General features: G+C 40.9%; 1 protein-coding gene across 1 annotated transcript in view; it reads left to right on the forward strand.

Annotated features, from left to right (window-relative positions):
• LOC115770254 (zwei Ig domain protein zig-8) overlaps positions 1–17,832 on the forward strand; it is a 39,653-nt gene that overhangs the window by 745 nt on the left and 21,076 nt on the right. The window contains exon 2 of the mRNA XM_030715469.1: positions 3,122–3,390. Within this exon, the coding sequence (XP_030571329.1) occupies positions 3,354–3,390 (37 nt within the window). The 5' untranslated portion in view covers positions 3,122–3,353. The remainder of the gene's footprint in view (positions 1–3,121; positions 3,391–17,832) is intronic.

Here is a 17,832-nt window from a genome sequence, read left to right on the forward strand (position 1 = left end):
ACAGATAAATGGAAAAGCGCGTCAAAACAAATTGTGCACACAAATTTCCCGCGTGGCAATATTTTGTAACTTAATACATTCATAGCCTTCGAGCGGCACTAGAGTGTCAAAAATTAATAGAAAACACATAAAAAATTAACTTAGAAAAGTGCCAGCAATGCCGCGTTAGCTTTTAGTGGGTAGCTGAATGATCGCCATCGGGCGCACAGTGCGTATGCGCGTTGCGTAAACGAATTTGTTACACATACGTCATGTTGTACAACAGTAAAAGACCAACAGCTACAATCGTTATTGCTGTTGCTATTATTGTAGATGCTTTTGTTCGCCAAAAAACTTTACCCTTGATTGTTGCACTAAGTAGTTGAAGACAGGCGAGAAAAGTTTTGCCGAGTTTTAAAAAATAAGAGCACACATCAACAAAAGTTGAGACAAAGAATGAAAAAAGCCAAGCGCCAAGTTCTATTTTCCTATCTTATCTGGATTTAAACTGTCACCGAACAAAAGTCAGACACGTACAAAATAGAAGCAATTCTTTCAATAGTAAACGCTTTAGACTTTGCCAGTCTTTGAAGACAGCTCAAGTAGTTAAATGCAGAAAATATAGTGTTATCAATTGAAACTTGTAATTTAATTTAATATTTAATATTTAACCATGCATTGATTTAGCGGGAAAACTCATTTTATTTGTTGAAAGGTACAAGCAAATGAATATTAGAAATCATTTGTCTTTCGCCATAGTATTAGTTATTTTTTCCTAGAATATTCAACTGCCGGCATTTGTATCAAGTATGGCAATAATCATTAGGTTAAATGCAAGGAAAATCTGCGTAAATTGTTTTCAATTTAGCTAAACAACCAAGCAGAATAGAAACTAACCTAAAATAAGCACACAATGCTGTTGTATCAATAAAATATTCATGAACAATGCGCAGCGGTGTCGCACGGGGATACACTGAGTCGTAGCAATGCGGAAATGGCCAAATGCAGGGGGGAGTGCGATGAAGGGCATATCATCTAATCACGGATACTAAGCATAATGGTAAGCGACGCCGACGGGGAATAGGAAAGTGCTCAAGAGCTGAGCAACAAACTGCAGACGTTTACAATTACACACACACACACACAGAGAGAGAGAGAGAGAGAGAGAGAGAGAGAGAGAGAGAGAGAGAGAGAGAGAAGGAGAGAGAGAAATAGAGAAAGTGCGACAAGTGGACTTCACTTGAGCTTGCACAGCCTTAGGCAACAATTACCAAGCCGCATACACTCACTCACCAGACACACACACACACCCACACATATATAAATGTATATATATACAAAAATAACACACAAAGAGCTTGAGTGCGTTAACACTTTTGAGAAGCACAGGAACGACGGCGTTGTTCTGTGCCTTTCAGGCTGCTCTTGCTGGCTCTTGCCCCTGTCTCTAATTCCATTACGGAAGCAACAGTGACAAGTGGCCCCCACAGGGCGCCAGGCTAAGCTGGCTAAAAAGCCTGCTGCTGCTGATTGAAGTCTGGGACAGGGCAGCATCAGTTGCCGTCAGTCATTGTACCTTTGAGATGACTTCTCTGCCCTGGCCTCAGCCGCAGCACCAGCCCCATCTGTAGTTTGTAATTAGTTGGAGGCACTGCTGCAAATTTGCAACTAATTAGCTTTTAATTAATTTTACACTCCACCTACAAATCCTTAAGTGTCGTGCGAAAAGCCCAATGCCAGCAACTGCTCCAACAAATTACAAGTGTATTTTGGGCAGGATATTTATCAAGGCAGCTGATTGAGTAGTTTGATCCAAAAGTTGAACCTGCCGCAGGTCAAATTGATTGATATCCCTCTGACATACACTGAATAATTTCGAATGTATGAGAAACGCCAAAATTGCCAAGGGCAAGCTGAAGGTTGGCCAAAGGATGGGTCGACAGTTGGCGGGCTTCAATTTTGAGACGTGCCGAACCCTCCGGCCAATCTATTGCCACATTCCCATTTTCCAGATGATTCCCAAATGCCCATATGCAATAAAATACACACAAATATGTATGTAAATATCCTAATATTTACTTTATATGTTTTCCTTGCCTGTCCTATATTTGATTATCGTAAGCATGGACAGATTTATTTTTGGGCATAGTTTCTGAGTAACCCACTTACAATACTCTGCAGGCATGCGTGTCAGTTCTTGTTCTTGTAAAGCATGTATCATGGAAATTATAGATAAACTTTCTTCTTAAGTTAGTTATTCAGTCAGTTAGTTATTCAGATTTTAATTGATTTTTTTACGCTGAAGGTGTTTGGAGTCGTTAAGAAACACCTGAAGGCAGGAGTTTGCCCGAGCCGACTCTATAAACTAATGTGAATGGGAGGTTTAGTTTAAATTTAGCTTCTTACCCAATTGTTCCATTAGTTCTTAGTGCATACTGGGCCGGTGATAATAACTGCGTGTTTAAAAATATGGTAAAGTGCCTTTATTCACTGAAATATTTAATATCAGTAATGTGATAGCTGTTCGGAAACTTAATAGAAAATTAAAAAATCAATATAGCAATGTCACACATGCAATGCTATATCTATTTCATGCATTTATTTTCAGCTTTTCACATTTATTTGTCTTCAATCATAATAGATGAGAAAGCGTTAGGCTTTTGTTAGGTGAAAATGCGTAAATATGCCCACGCTTTTCAGCCGAGCGAACAGAATTATAAAAACAACGATAAATTTAATCAATTTAAGTTCGCAGAGCTGACAAAATCAATTTACTTTGGCCAAAGCGACAAAAAGCGTTGAAAACTCATGGCATAAAGCAAAGCAACAACAAAATGGCATAAATAACGGACTAAAAAGAAAATGGAAAAACAAATACTGATATTTGGTCTAGGCAGCAGCAGCAACAACAACAACAACAACAACAACAGCAGTAAAAACAATATCAAACAAAAAGCGGGAAAAAGGTTAAAAACAAACGAAACGTTAAAAGATTAAATTGTCTGCCGTTGGAATTAAGTGTTTTAAATGTCATTGCGAGTGTTTAATTCATGAGGGCCGACAGCAGCACAACAAGAAGTGGCTGTAATTGTTGTTGTTGTTGTGTGTGTGTCTGCAATCTGAATAAAAGTATCATTTACAGTGAGAACACAAAATGAAATAATACAACTATATTAGTAGAGAGATGTAAAAACACTTAAAGCTAATTGTAAATCAATATATAAGCAAAAAAAAAAATAAATTGTGAAAGCAGTAGAAATTGTGACACTCACAGGACTCGAAACGAGAGAGACAGAAACACTGAGAGAGACAGGGGAGGAGAGACAGATCTAAGGAAAAAAGCACACGGCGCTGGACGCCGCTTTCATATCAAAATGTTGACCCTTTCGACGCTGCTCTGCTGTATGATGGGTAAGTTGCAAACCGGGCCAGGACACTTGAACGCTGTCATAGCGTCAGTTATATATACATACATACATACATACATATCAAATCCTGTTTAAGCATGCATAAGATTATCAGCGATTGCCGGCGACAACGAACCCAAACGACCCCCAAGTTATTATTGTGGTTGTGGCGGTACCCACAGCGAATCCTTTAAAAAACATTTGTGGCCCGGGCTGCGAAAATCCTGATTTATGTCTGCCTGCTGCGCTGCGCTGCACTGCGTTCTCGTTCTCGATGTCGTTGACGTTGTCCTTGCCAGCAACATGGCCAATGCCAACCGCAGCAGGGGCAAAGGCTGGCAAACAAAAATGCGGTCGCATCGCCTTAGTCCACCCCGGGCATATCGTGTAACGGTAGCAGAGGCTGTGGGGTGACTCATGCGCAGGGGCGGGCTGCTGGAGCTGCACTTTAAACTTTAAACGACATAACACAAATTGCTCTCTGCACATAATTATGCATAATTGAAAAGTGTAATTATGCCCGCGGCTCGAGCAGCGATTTTATGAGGCGCAGCATCAAGCTCAATCAAGCGCAGCAAGAAAATAAACAACGGCAACATCCGCTGGAGTGTGGCAACAAGAGCCAGCCGAGCACAATGTTTATGGCTCTCAGGTCCTTTTAATTGCTATCAGCTGCGGGCCAGGACCAAGACGTCATAGACAGAGCTGCTCAAGCCTACACAGCTCCTCCAACCATCGGGAAAGTTCAAAAGTTAGGTTCTTTCTAATTCCCGTTAATACAACGCTAGCCGTTTGCGCAAGCCTGTTGATTGGTGCTAAAGCTGTTGATCGGCTTGCACAAGCGATTTGTGTAAATAATTAAATATTAAATAAGTTTTTGGCGACAGATTGACAATGAGTTTGAGCAGTTACCCTTTCTAAATATCGTAGAGTATGTGCAATAAGCAATTCAACTTTTTTCAACAAAAAAAATTAGAATTTGCGCAAATCGCTCGCGGAGACCCCGAGCTGACGGTACTAATATTTATATATATACAATCTTTAAAGGGTGTTACTATCAAGCGAACCGAAACCACCACGAAAATCACACGAGGGGGCAATCTTGGAACTGTCCAACTCGTGGTACTGCAAAAAGGACTCGGATGGCCTCTTTATTTGTGTCCCGACAGAGTCGGGCTTACGGCAACAGTAAAGTGTCTCTTTTAGTCGTCTAGTACGACAAGCGTGACATACAGTCGAGGCTACAGTGGTCGCCATTTTTGACAAGACAAATTGTTATATAAATATTTATATATTTCTATAAGTTTTTTTTTTTAAATATTGTGTTGATATATATTTTCTTTCAAGGGTAATGAATGGTAAGATACTGAAGAACTCAATAAACAACGATAGTCAAAAGTAGTGTTCGTCGCATTGAGTACCACAGTACCGCCAACTTCATGGCTGAAATCAGTTTTGGACGAAAGTCCGCTACTGGAAGCCGGAACGGAAGTGGCCATATCAAGCCGGGTGTTGGATCTAGAACATATAAAATTTATGGGATCCGAGATATGTCCATATTAAAGCTGCTTCTTTTTCTTACTTGGAGTAGGAGATGTATATACTTTTCTGCTTAGCTGTTGGTTGTTCAGGTTTTTAACTTCTGGCCTTGTTTGTGTTTCTTCCGCTCAACCAGCGCTCACTTCGACGCCAGTTTTAGTTAGTGGAGTGGTTTATTTAGCTGCCTCTTGTGCCATGTGTTTTTATTGCATTAATTTTTATGGTCGCTGTTGTTGCTGCTGCGGCTCTTCCTCATGTTGCTGCTATTATTGTTGTTGTTGCTGTTGGTGTTGTTGTTGTTCTTTTCGGTGCTTTTGTTTTACTTTGCGTATGCCCCAAAGTAATAAAGTGAATTGGTTTTCCCAAATAATTTCCATTTTAAATCCAGTCGGCAAATCCGCACAAGCTATGCCTCCCTCACGCCCAACTTCGACCAGGCGCAGTAGGTCGGTCCACGCAACGTATATTGTTGGTTGTTGTTCTTTTTGTTCTTCCTGTTGTTGTTGTTGTTCTGTCAAAAGTGGCTTCATTTTCTCGCATAAAATTGTTTTGTAAAGTTTGTTGAGATTTGTTTGGCGACAGCATTTGCTATTGTTTTTTCTTTTCCTGCATTCCTTAAGTTGTTCTTGTTGCTGTTGTAGTTGTCGCCTCTTATCTATTTTCGGCGTTGAATACTATTTGCATTTGAGCCCAATGCGGCCGCTGCCGTCAGTGTCAACAAGGCCTCAAAATTTAATTGAAATTTAGTGTAAACAGAATGACAGCTTGTCGATTATCCTGCACCCACCCACATCCGGACTCGAATGCGTCGAAACATCTAAGTCGATATTTCCGCGAAATCCTTTCCCGCGCAAATCCTGTCTACTTTGGCTTGGCGTCCAATTTGCCAAGCGCCTTTTGTATGTCAAAACTCGATACGAAACACGGCAAACATTTCGCACATGTCACTGAGCCAGTGAAGTTCTTGCCATACGCTCAACCCATGGATTTGCCTAACCCCAACCCATCCCTCTCGCTCCCCGCAAAGTTGGCTGTCAAAACAACACCAACAGCCTTGCATCTAGACTCACACACACACACACACACACACACACACACACACACATCACACACGCACATCACACACGCACAACACACCCCTCACACACTCCTTTGAATGTAAACGCGAATTGTTTACATATTTGCTTTGTGCATATGGAAATGAAATGGCAAATAAGCGAATGAAAGGGGAACAAAAATTACGTTGACTTTTCCAAATGTACATAAATGACATATAAACACACACAAGCACATACAAACACACACGCATGGGTGGGCAGCCAAGGCGCTGCCGGCGATAGCGGTAAAAATAACAACACACAGATTTTGTATAACCCCTTCTCCAGCATACTGTCTCTGTCACACGCTGGCTTTAGTGTTAAGCAACAGACTCTCGAACTGTGCCCATTTGCTACCTCTTTCCCTGTCTTTATCAGCCTCATTTTTACGCTACAAATATCGTGTAGACATCCAATAAATTGACATTTCATTGGATTTGACATAATAATAGCCCTAAAAGTATAGTTGTGTTTGCGTAACTATTTGCATTCTTGCAGAAATAGGTTGGTTAGTTTTTTTTAGTTACATTCCCTATTTTAAAAAACACACTTTTCTGCCCAATTGACAATTGATGACCATTTCCATTGACTGGCAATAAACACACCCCATTTAACCATTTTCCAAACCTTTAACAATTTACTTATTTATTTATTTATTCTAATATTAAAAAAGTATATTTATGCCAACGAAAATATTTGCATTCTTACACAAATAATTGTGTTATTTTTTATTACGGAAACTTTCTTTTACTATTTCTATATATATTAACAAAGCCAATTGGCAATTTGTACACCCCATTTGCGCATTTAATGGCTTTTGTCTTATTTACATTTGGGCTACGCTTGTTTTATTTCCAATTTATTTATTTATTTACTTTTTCTCTTTTTATTGGGATTTCTTGCAACATTTACTCTTGTCTAGCAACATTTTCAATTTCTTTGTACTTTTCTTTATTTTGCTTATCAAAAAGCATCGCGTACAAATAAACTCAAAGAACATATAGCAGGGTAGCTAGAAAAAATTGAATGAAAATAAAGGGGCATGAACAAATTGTTTACGGATGTGTTTGCGTCCGTCTTCTAATCTTTGTTGTTGCCGTTGTTGCCACAACTGCCATTGCCATTGCAAAAAGGAAGTAAATGGGAGCATAGAAGCAGCCCGAAAACGAAAAAGGATGTAACAAAAATTCATAACAAAGTACATTTCATGGCAGTGCGAGCAACTCGTTCATCCTGTTCGGTTTCTTTCGGCTGCGTGTTGTGTCTGTGTGTATCTGTGTGCGTGTGCGTGTGTATCTGAGTGTGTCTATGTGGAGTCGGTTTTTTATTGTGTGTTTGGTCAGAAAAGGAAATTCACTTGACTTTTGGCTACAATAGTTTTCTTTTGCTGGTTCTGTGTTTGTTGTTCTTATTATTATTTCTGTTGTTGCCGATGTTGGCTGAGGGCATAAATAAGCTTGGATTGTGCTGCAGTTGTCGCCGCTTGGCAGCTTGACTGCGTTTTGGCCATGGCCAGCAGACTTAGATGTGGCCGGTAGGCAGAATACACACACATGCACACAGGCATACGTACGTACTTATTTATGGCAATTTGTCGAAAGTGCTTGGGCATCTATATTTATTAGGAGTAAGAGCTTTCCCAACAAAATAATCTTTCCAAACAATAAAATATGAAACAAGAGTGCTCTAGATAGATCGACTTGGCTGTCCATGTTAATCAACAATATATACACTACTCGAAATTGGAAATGTCACAGTTCAATAAACCCGCCAACTGTAGATTATTGGTAGAGTATGATTAGATATTGGCTCATTTATATAAAGAAATTATTTCTATTGGACAATAGATACTCGTAAGCTTCAGCGATTTTGACACTTAGAGTGGCCATCAAATTATTACACATGACCTTTTAGGCACGCTCTGGTTACTTTTGAAGGCATGTGTAACTTCTTTCTTCGTAAAATATATTGGAACTTCCGCTTTCACTGGTACATTCAAAGCCGAACCAATTGTTGTCATAATTGCACCACAACAGGAACAGAGCAAAGCTCATAGCTGCTACAACAAAGTGCGGCCACACCCAATGGGTCTGCCGTTAATCCCAGTCCCAGTCCCAGTCCCATTCGGTTACCAGTATCAGGGCCAAAACATAACGACCCCGGCTAGCTTTTATTATTCCGCTAAATTGATTTTGAATTTAGTTCAATGTTTATGGTCAAATGGTTGCGTTTTTGTGTCACCAGGCTCGGTGTGGAAATAGCATAAAACGCTCGTATATGGCTGTATGGCTTTAGATTGGCCTAGGAACAGCCGCTGTCCCTTCACCTTTACCATGCTCTATCTATTTTTGGGAGCCAGTCAGCTAGGTGCGGCTACAATTCTGGCTTGTGTACCTTATAAATCATGTTTGCTTCGATGCGTAAGTGACAGCAGCCCCTACGTCCTAGAAGGGATAAGCCGCTGGAGCCAAAAAATAACCTACCTATGCCTAAAGAATGGCCGAAACGAGGTAAAAATGAAATCCCCAATCGATTTTCAAGCGCATTCAATAATTTTCCGGCAGCCTTTCTGTGACTTTAAGGCGCATTTCTGGGGCAACCTTTTATAAAATTTTTATTTTTATTTATTTTATATTTTTGCCTCCATATTACTCATGCATATGCTTAGAGTACGCTCCATGGCCAACGTAAGTGAGTTTATACATTTTTTATTTATTTCATATCCATTAAGTTCAAAGCGAAATGTGTCAGAGGAGGCGTCTAATGTATTGGCTGCTTCGGGGCGGGCTCGGGCTGTGCGTCGGATGCGTTGCGGATTGCTCTCCGAGCGCACATTGATTGCCAGCTTGGCTTCCCTGGTCTGGTAGAGTGTGGCGAGGCCTTGTCTGGTGTGATGGTTCCAGCGTTGAAATTTCAATTACTCAAGCAAATGATAAATGAACTTGTAGCCACAAATTTTCTCGCCTTTTGTCTGGCAGGCCAGGGAATCCATTATGAAGACACGCCGCAAACCGCCCACTAAGTATGTGGGCGTGTCACTCACATGCTCACATGCGAAAAGTGCAGTATGTAAAGTGATTGCGAAAAACTTGCGCAACTTTGCCCAGGCCAACAGTTTGCTCTGACCAAATATGCAAAGCCCCTTCCGGGTCATCATCAAAGGAGTTGTGAGTGGGGGGGCCACGGGTCTGGTTATATGCTATTTTCTGGCTGCAAAGTTGTCGTGACTTGACAGCTTTTGCTTGAAGCAGCTGCTGCCTGGTAACTCCATGCCTAGTCACGTTGGCATTCGCTTAATTAACAGCTAAAATAATAAAATGTGGGCAGGGCGTATATGTGCTTTAAATTGAGTTAATTAAGTGACATGTCTGGCATGTCAACTGGGCATTAAATGTACTCGAATAAGTTCAAATGCATTCACAAACACACTCAGAAATCCACTCACAAATATTACTCACTTGTTGTTCGAAATTCATTTCCGCTATGCCAATTCATAGGTGTTATTGTTGTTGTTGTTGCGCCCTAGAATACTTCAATGTTGCTTTGTCAGTCAGCCGTGCATTCAACCAGCCAGCCACTATAAACATGCATCGACATCAACTTAATTGCATTTTATTCATTGGTAAGCAGCAGCAGCAGCAGCTGCTGCTTCGGCATCTAGTATTGTGCCTCATGATGTGTACGGGGCGGAGACACGTGCCGGTTTTCCCGGGAAAGTGGTGTGAAGTTTCATTTCACTTCAGTTCCATTCGCTGATGTGGGCGTTAAAAAAGAAGAAAAAAAGCAAGCACAAAAACCACATACAAAAATGAAAAGCAATGCTGAAGGAGCCGGAGGAGGCGGGTGAGATCGAGGGAGGCTGCCACTCAGAAAGGCAGCGAACAGACGCCCCACAACAGTTGGCAAACAATGGGAGCAATGGCTGAATAAAAGGGTTAAGCACAAACATAACTACCAAAAGTTATTTGTGTTTGTAATTTTTCGAAGTCAAAAAAAGTTATTCATGGTGTTCTTCAAATTGTATGAAAATTATATTAAAAAAAAAAAAAGTAAATTCTCTAGGGATATGTGACAGGCATGCCAATTAAATATTTAGTAAAAAACACGTTAAAATAAATATTTTTGATGACTCTCGAGAGTAAAAACAAATTTGAAATTCAGTCATATTTTGACGCCGTGTCACAAAGTCAGCCTTTGCATGGTTAATTTATTTTGTTGAGCTTACATATATTTTTTTAGCATTTTTATTGTCAACATTTGGATCGAAGTGTTTAAGAACAGTCTATTAAACAGCCTTAATCAAGCCTTATAGTTGAAATTATATATATTTGTTTCTTAAAATTGATAGGATATGGAACTTAGTTAGAATGTGAATCTAAAATAGCAAAAATATGTTAAAATGCCCTCGATAAATGACAAAGTGTCAGCTACAGTGATCTATGTCAATAAATTAAGGGCTATATATGTTCGTATTTGTCTATTTTCTTCTTAAATACACCCAATATAACAGCCACTATATTTGCTAGAATATCCAATGTTACCCACTGTATCTTTTACTTGCCACTAGGCATTTATACACCCGCTTTTTCGAGCTCTCTTCTGCTTTCCCATTGAACGGGCGTTGCTCATTGCTTCTGGGTTTTGCCGCGTGGCATTGCTGAAATGGCTAAAATTGAGACGTCACCGTCATTTTACTGCACAGAACGGAAATACTATAGAGGGAGCCGATGGAAAAGGATAGGGGAAAAAAGGCAAACTTTTTAATTGAATTGTATGCTGCACAGCTTCAATTGCAAGTACGGTTCCGTTCCGTGGGATTGACCTGAGCTCGGGTTAGGTTGGCAGCCAGCGACATTGTTCATGTTTTAGCTGTCAATTGCGAGTTGCAGCTAAAGATTCGACGTCTGTTTAGCGTTTTGGCACGTTTTACTGGCTATCCACCCCGCCGTGGCATCTGCTACTCAAATTTAGAAGCCGCATCCGCTTTACTTAACGCACGTGCTTAGATCCAAACAAGTAATGAAAACACTTACGACCGCACAGCTGCTGGTGGAACGAAATGGGATCTGCCAGGCCCTGGCAATAGTCTTTCCTCTTCTCATGCTGCTGTCGCTGTTGCTGCTGCTTCTGGCTCTACCTTTTGTTGGCATTTCCCCTTACTCCCACGCTTTTATTAACACAAATATTAATTTTTGCGGCGCTGCATGTGGCATGCGGCAGTCTTGTTTACACTGACGCCATCGGCAAGCGTCGTTGTCTTTGTCCCCCAAACTCTGGCCCACCCAGCTGGTTTATGTTTTTGTTGTTGCGTGTATCTCATTAAAGTCAAAGCGCCCAGCACGCACTTCAATTTGCATGAACAAAGCTTTGAGATGTCCCTTTTTCGCTGAAACGGACCGACCTTCTGCCCGGACTATGGCTTCATTTTGGGCATTCTATGTATAACTTAACAGTGTAGAGCAGCAAGAAAATCTCATCATAAAACTGACGGCGTTACGTCAAATGCATTTGGGCCCCTGTTGCTTATCACCAGTGCGATGGCAATGAACATAACGATGTCCATCAGCACAGGGAAAAGAAAACTTTACAGTAACGACAAATTGCATGGGGCATGGGCACGGTCAGGTGTGGGAGTAGCTCTGCCTGTGGACGTGAATGTGTGTACAGAATGCCAATCGCACCTGACCCAATTCAGCGCTGATTTTGCTGAGCAGGCGGATGCGAAGTGAGACAAGGCTACATGTCAATACACTTTATCGGCATGTAATTATCAAGGCTTTGTCAAGCAGCTTGTGAGCAGAAGACATTGTGCATTTTGTTCTCTTTAATATGGTTTTTAATTTATAATAATTTCCATTAAAACTTCTGCTTCAATCTAGATGAAATGTAAGCTCTCTTGTTTGAGGCAATTCTTCTTCTCTCCTGCTGCGATTTATCTTCTAATGTTCCAACGTTCGTTTTCAGTCACTTAGACGTTTGACAGGTTCTTGTCAATTGGCTAAAGAAGAAACGGGATGATCTAACATTTTTATTTTCTGGGAGACATTCTGTAGGAGTGTATAAGTATGGTGTCATCTTTCATGCTTGCATACATCCTGCTCTCTTTTATATACTGGTTTCTTAAGCAACAAGGCCGCAGCTGCTTCCATCTTGGACTTGCTCTTGGCACACAATTGCCGAGAAATGTTTTGCGCTAGTTCTGGATGCGGCAGTTCGCACCGAGAAGCAATCTCTGCAGGCGGCATGGCCATACATGCGGCCGTTGCACGCCTGGCTGCCTCTTTGGCCGCATCCTTTTTGCCACAGCTCCGCTTGGTATTTCCTGCAGCATTTGTAATGCATTTTTGCCTTTCCCCCATTCATCGCCGGTGTTAGCTTGCCGTGCGATTGCTTGGCAAATATTTTCTTAATTAGTTGGCACTGAGCTGCCTGAAAAACTTGGCAATTACACTTTTAACTCAACGGGCTCGACTTGCTGCTTCGCCCGGCTGACCAACTGTCAAGTGTGAAAAATTGCTACTGAAATTGCTGTACAAAATGGCTTTAAGAGCTCGTTAAAAGTCACGCAGCATATTGTTTAATTTATGCGTACGAAAACAGAAATTATATTAATTACGACTGCAATGCAGGAAGGTGGCAAGTGTGGGCAGAGGGGTCAACAGTGCAGCGTCCAACACGAAACGGCAACGAGCAAACTCTTAAATGTGGCCCCTGAATTTCGAGTAAATTTTCCCCCAAGTACAAAATAAAAAATGCATAAAATTTGCATGTCAAAAGTGCGTCGACAACGTTGTACTCCATTCGTTCTGGCACAGCTCCAGTCCGCCCTCCCCCCCAATCTCCTTTGGCTCGTCAACAGTGTTGTTTGCAAGCGTTCTGGGGCTTGGCTCAACCACAAGCGGTAAAAATTTTGCAATCAACATAACAATTATATGGTGTTGTGGAAACGGGATTACAGTCGGGCAGGGGCGTTGGACTGAGAAAACAGATTGTCAAATTCTTAAAAGGAAACATAACGCCGCTCAGATTTATCTTGTTTGCATATTACAATGTGGCCCTGCCATATCTTTTAATAGTGCGTACAAATTTTTAAAGTCCACGCAGCTAATTACGTGTGGGCTGTTTATACGATTTGTGTTTGCCACGGGGTGTTTAATGCCGTCGCATAAATGTCGAAACGATGCGGCTGCCGCGCCACATGTTTGATTTGATGCAGACGTCGCGCTGATAGGGGACACGGCTAGCACGAGGGCTACCGAGCGGGGCTGGCTCATTGTCTCGTCTGTGCGTCTGGCTGGCTGCCTTCCGACTAAGCAAGATAAGCGAAATGTGAGCAACACGCACAGCAAATGTCAAAGCGTATTTAATGAGCTACCGCACCCCGCATCTCGCAGGCCGCCTGCAACCGCTGCACACCCTTGAATGTTGCCGCGATATTCTGCGAAAATCACAAAATCAGTTGGCAAGAAATCTGATTGGGAGCTGGGGTAACCGCGGCAGGGACTAGGCAACATCGACAATGTTGTGGCAAATACTGTTGTTGTGCAGTGTGGGGTCTGAGCGTAGGGGCTGTCGGAATGACGACACCAAGGAGCTGTAGATAAAGCTAAAGCATATGCCGCGATGCGTGTCAGCGACTGTCGACCGACGACTGTCTGTCTTTCTTGGTGCCGTATATCGAGCGTAGCTGACATAGAGGGAGACGCCACCGATGAAGACACTGGTGAAGTCTATGCTAAGTTGACAGCAACAAGGTGGAATTGACGATGTGCTCGGCCAAATGCCACGAGCGACAACAAATTGTTCAGGCAGCGACCTTTGAACGCGTCTATGTGAATAAAGGTGTGCGGATATATTAACTCAGGTACATAATGTCAGCTGAATATTTCAACGAAATGTGACCTTAAATCTCGTCTGTCTGTGTATTGATTAAGAAGTTAATTAGTAGGGCTTACAGAAATATAATTGAAAAGTATAAAGCCAAATTAACTTGGGCATAGGTAAATAAGTTTTTCCGAAGAATGCATATATATTGAGTTGAATTCGATAGCATTCAATATATACAAAATTTCTTATGTAGCTCTTACGGACTAAGCTGTGCGTCGATCAACCAAAAAGTCAGTCGGTCAACCACGATGAGCAATTTTATGAATAGATATTTTGTAAGGATTTCTACGCATTTGGTTTAAACAATTTCTTAGATATTTTGACGAGATTTGGCAGAGATGAGCTTTGCCACTTGGATGCCCCTGCATGCCATTGCCGTGGCTAGCACGTTACCACAGCCACAAGACTTTTCATTAGTGCAAGTGCTGCATAGCTTACACATACCCACGCACCCAGAGACACATACATGGGCATTCAGTGTGCGCTCCAAGCATAGCGGAACGTGCCAAAAACTATTGCATAAGCGCAGGCGGTCGACAATGCAAGAATAAATAAGGTAAAAAAGAAAAGCATGCGCAATATTTTCTTTTCCAGCTCTCCAGCGTCGAGCAACGGCAAACAAATCTCAGCCTTTGTACAAAAAACGAAAAACACTAAAAGAAGAGAACAAGAGTGTTCAACTAGCTTCAGTCTACCGAAGATTCAACACCCTTAAATGCGTGTTATGTGTGCTTCTAAGGGATTATTTAAAAATATCTAGACTTTACATATTTATCAGGTATAAAGTGTTTACTTTATCTTATGTTCCATTATAGGAATAACACTTACCTTACCTTCATATTCAAGTTGGAATTCGAGCATTCTGATATGAAAATCTTTTGATTATCGTTTTTGTCTTATGAATTGCTGTCAGCTACTGATTGAAACACTTATAGCAAGATCTTTTAATAAACTTATAGCAATAGGATCCATGTTTGAGTGCCAGCGTTGTTTTGGTTGTGAGTCGAGTTAATAGAAACTTTATCCTATACTAAAGATAACAATAGCAATAAGTGATCTAGCCTTCTTAGTGATGAGCTTCTAATACCCTTTTGTAGTGTACAACAAAACCTTACTGGCGCCATGCACTGCCCATAAATGTGGGCAGCAGACAACCAGTACAAATGGATGATATTGGAATTGCAATGCGTTTGGCAATCAACTCACGACTCTAAAGCAGAAGCCGCAGTGGCAGTAACTATGGCAGTGGCAGTCAAAGTCGTGGCGGCAATCCGTTCCTGCCAAAGCACTACCGAGTTGCTGCCACGACTTTGACTGCCATTTGGCATTGCGCATACGCCGCGTTGCACATGTCGCTGCTGTTGCTGCTGTTGTTGCTGTTTCTGCATTGGCAACTGGCTACGAGGCGTGTGTTAATAATGCGTGACATAAACTGAAGCCCAGGCAGCTTCCCAGATGGTTGACTGCTCGATGTGACGTGGACGTGACAAAACGAATTGAGTTGAGCATTTTAAGTGACAGGACCGAGCCGTATGTCGCATGAAGCTCAAGAAATGGCAATCGGAATTGCGACATTGTCATTGTTTTATTGACATCCCAATGTGCTTCACACACTCATGCATACTCATACACACTCTCATATACAATTTTTACGCCTGGCTGCCTGTAACATGTATATCATTTAAATTTTTGCCTTTAAATATGCAAATAAATACTCCATATGGCAATGGCAAGAAGGCAACAGTCTAAAAATGGGATTGTGAAGGAGGCAAAACTTGCTCATGCTCTGCATAATGTGTATACATGTGTGTAAATGTGTGAGAATTTCAATTTCCGTTTACACAAGCACACACACCCACACATACGCATTGATATACAGCAGTGTGTGTATACTAAGCACGCTGCCAATTGCCGCCAATCAAAAGAAAACCAAAATCGAAGGACTATGCTGGCAACGCGTTGCTGATTTTTGAGGAAATTAAATGAAATTGATTTTAACCCCAAGAGCGAGAGTTCAGCAGTGTGTATATGCATATTAGTTTGGTGTGTGCGAGTGTATTATATCCGTAGGGGCATCCAAAATAACTTTCTGTTTATTTCAGTATTTAAATATCATACACTGCTTAAAATTGTATTCGAAGCAGTCACCAGAGAAACGATGAGGGAAAGAAAAAGAGAAAGATAGAGAGAGAGAGAGAAATGAGAGAATGACACATGTTTTGGAGATACATTTAAGCTGCAGCTGTCTTTTGCAGCGCTAAGCCCTGTACAAATAATTACAAACTGCAATTATTAGCCTTGAATAGGCGGTAGAGGCAAGAGGATGCCAAAGCAAATCCAATTAAGTGAAAAGCGAGTGTAAGACGAAGCTTTTCTTTTCCGCCTTTCGCTTTGCTTAAACCGTTCAGTTAATTCTCTAAATGGCAGCAACCTTCACAGCAAAATTGCCGTAGATGCAACCGACACGTCTTGCACCTGCAGAGGATTTTTCTGGGACTCAACTTACTGTTACTCCTTTTTTTTATACTCTGCTCAAAACTTGTAAGGGGTATATTGTTTTCAGGTAATGTCTGTCTTGCTTATAGCCCGTATCTTCCTATGAAGAAAACTTTGAATACACACTTTCGTATCTCCACGTCATGCCAATAGGCAGATTTAAGCTTTTATTGTACTATATATAGAGCATTGCGCATTCGGTTGGACCGCTCATACCTGCTTTTAGTTCACGTTGCATTTTATTTTATTTGCTGCTCGACCATAAAGCTTGAAATTAAATTGGCTTCAGCAAAAATAATAATAACGGCTGGTAGCATCTTAGCAAACTAAAGATTTTCGTTGCTGTAAGTAGCTCTTTTTGTTGCTGTCATGACGAGATAATCTGGCCAAGCTAGGACTTCCAGCATGACTGCGGAATGGGTCATTGCTATGACTTATTTTTGCCTGCTGGTGTGGCTTATATCTGTTGCTTCTCATACCTTGCGAAAGTAAAAAGTAAGAGAGCGAGACGAAAGAGAATTTAGTGCGATGCGAGAGCTGCATAAGATGTGTAAATGGGGATTAAATTATTTTAAAATGCATAAAATTACTTTAACATTACTGTAACAAAAAATTGTTTACTCCTAATTATTATATTTTTATGCGACAATAACTAGTGGACGTAACCAGTATTTTTAGAGAGTTGGTTTATTAATCTCACGATAATTTCCAAGTAATGTTTCTTCCATCTTTCAATATTCCCAATCGATTGAAAGGAAAACATGTGGGACTTTTTAAACAATTGCAATATTTCAGTTCGGTTAGTTACATATTTTATAATTTGTTGTTTTAAGTAATAGCGATGATTTTTTATTAAAATTATTATATATTTATACATACATAACAAAAAATTGCCATATTTATCACTTTTTCCTGCGAAAGCAGTATTTTTTACTTTTTTTCTCATAAGCTTGAAAACATTGCGCCATTTAATGAAAGGGAAAAACTGTTGGAGGGGAATGTCCATTCGGTCCTTGGAGTCAAGAAAAACTATTTCAATTCAGGTAGAAAATGAACGACAAGGGCATAGCGGCACTTTCATTTCTCTTTCTACCGTTCCGTTTTTGTTTTCTCCTGCTTTTTGTATTTTCATGAATTGCAGCAGAGATTTGCAGAACACTTTTTTGTTGTCTTTACTGTTTAAATTTCAGCGTGAAAAGAATTTTTGCCTTCACATTTCAGCACTCATCTTTTTTGCCCCTGTTGCTTTTTGTTTTTTATTTGTAAATGTCAAGTGTGGCAAGTCGAGGCGGCAACCCTTCACTGCAGCAGCTTATATACCTTTGGCATTGATAGCCCCCGAACAAAAGTTAGATTTATTTGCATGACATTTGAACCTGTGTGTGTGCGCATGTATGTGTGGAAACTTTGTGTCTGTTTTTGTGTTG

Source organism: Drosophila novamexicana, unplaced genomic scaffold (assembly GCF_003285875.2).
Source record: "Drosophila novamexicana strain 15010-1031.04,08,12 unplaced genomic scaffold, DnovRS2.1 tig00004555-arrow-pilon, whole genome shotgun sequence".
In the NCBI taxonomy this organism is placed as follows: Eukaryota; Metazoa; Arthropoda; class Insecta; order Diptera; family Drosophilidae; genus Drosophila; species Drosophila novamexicana.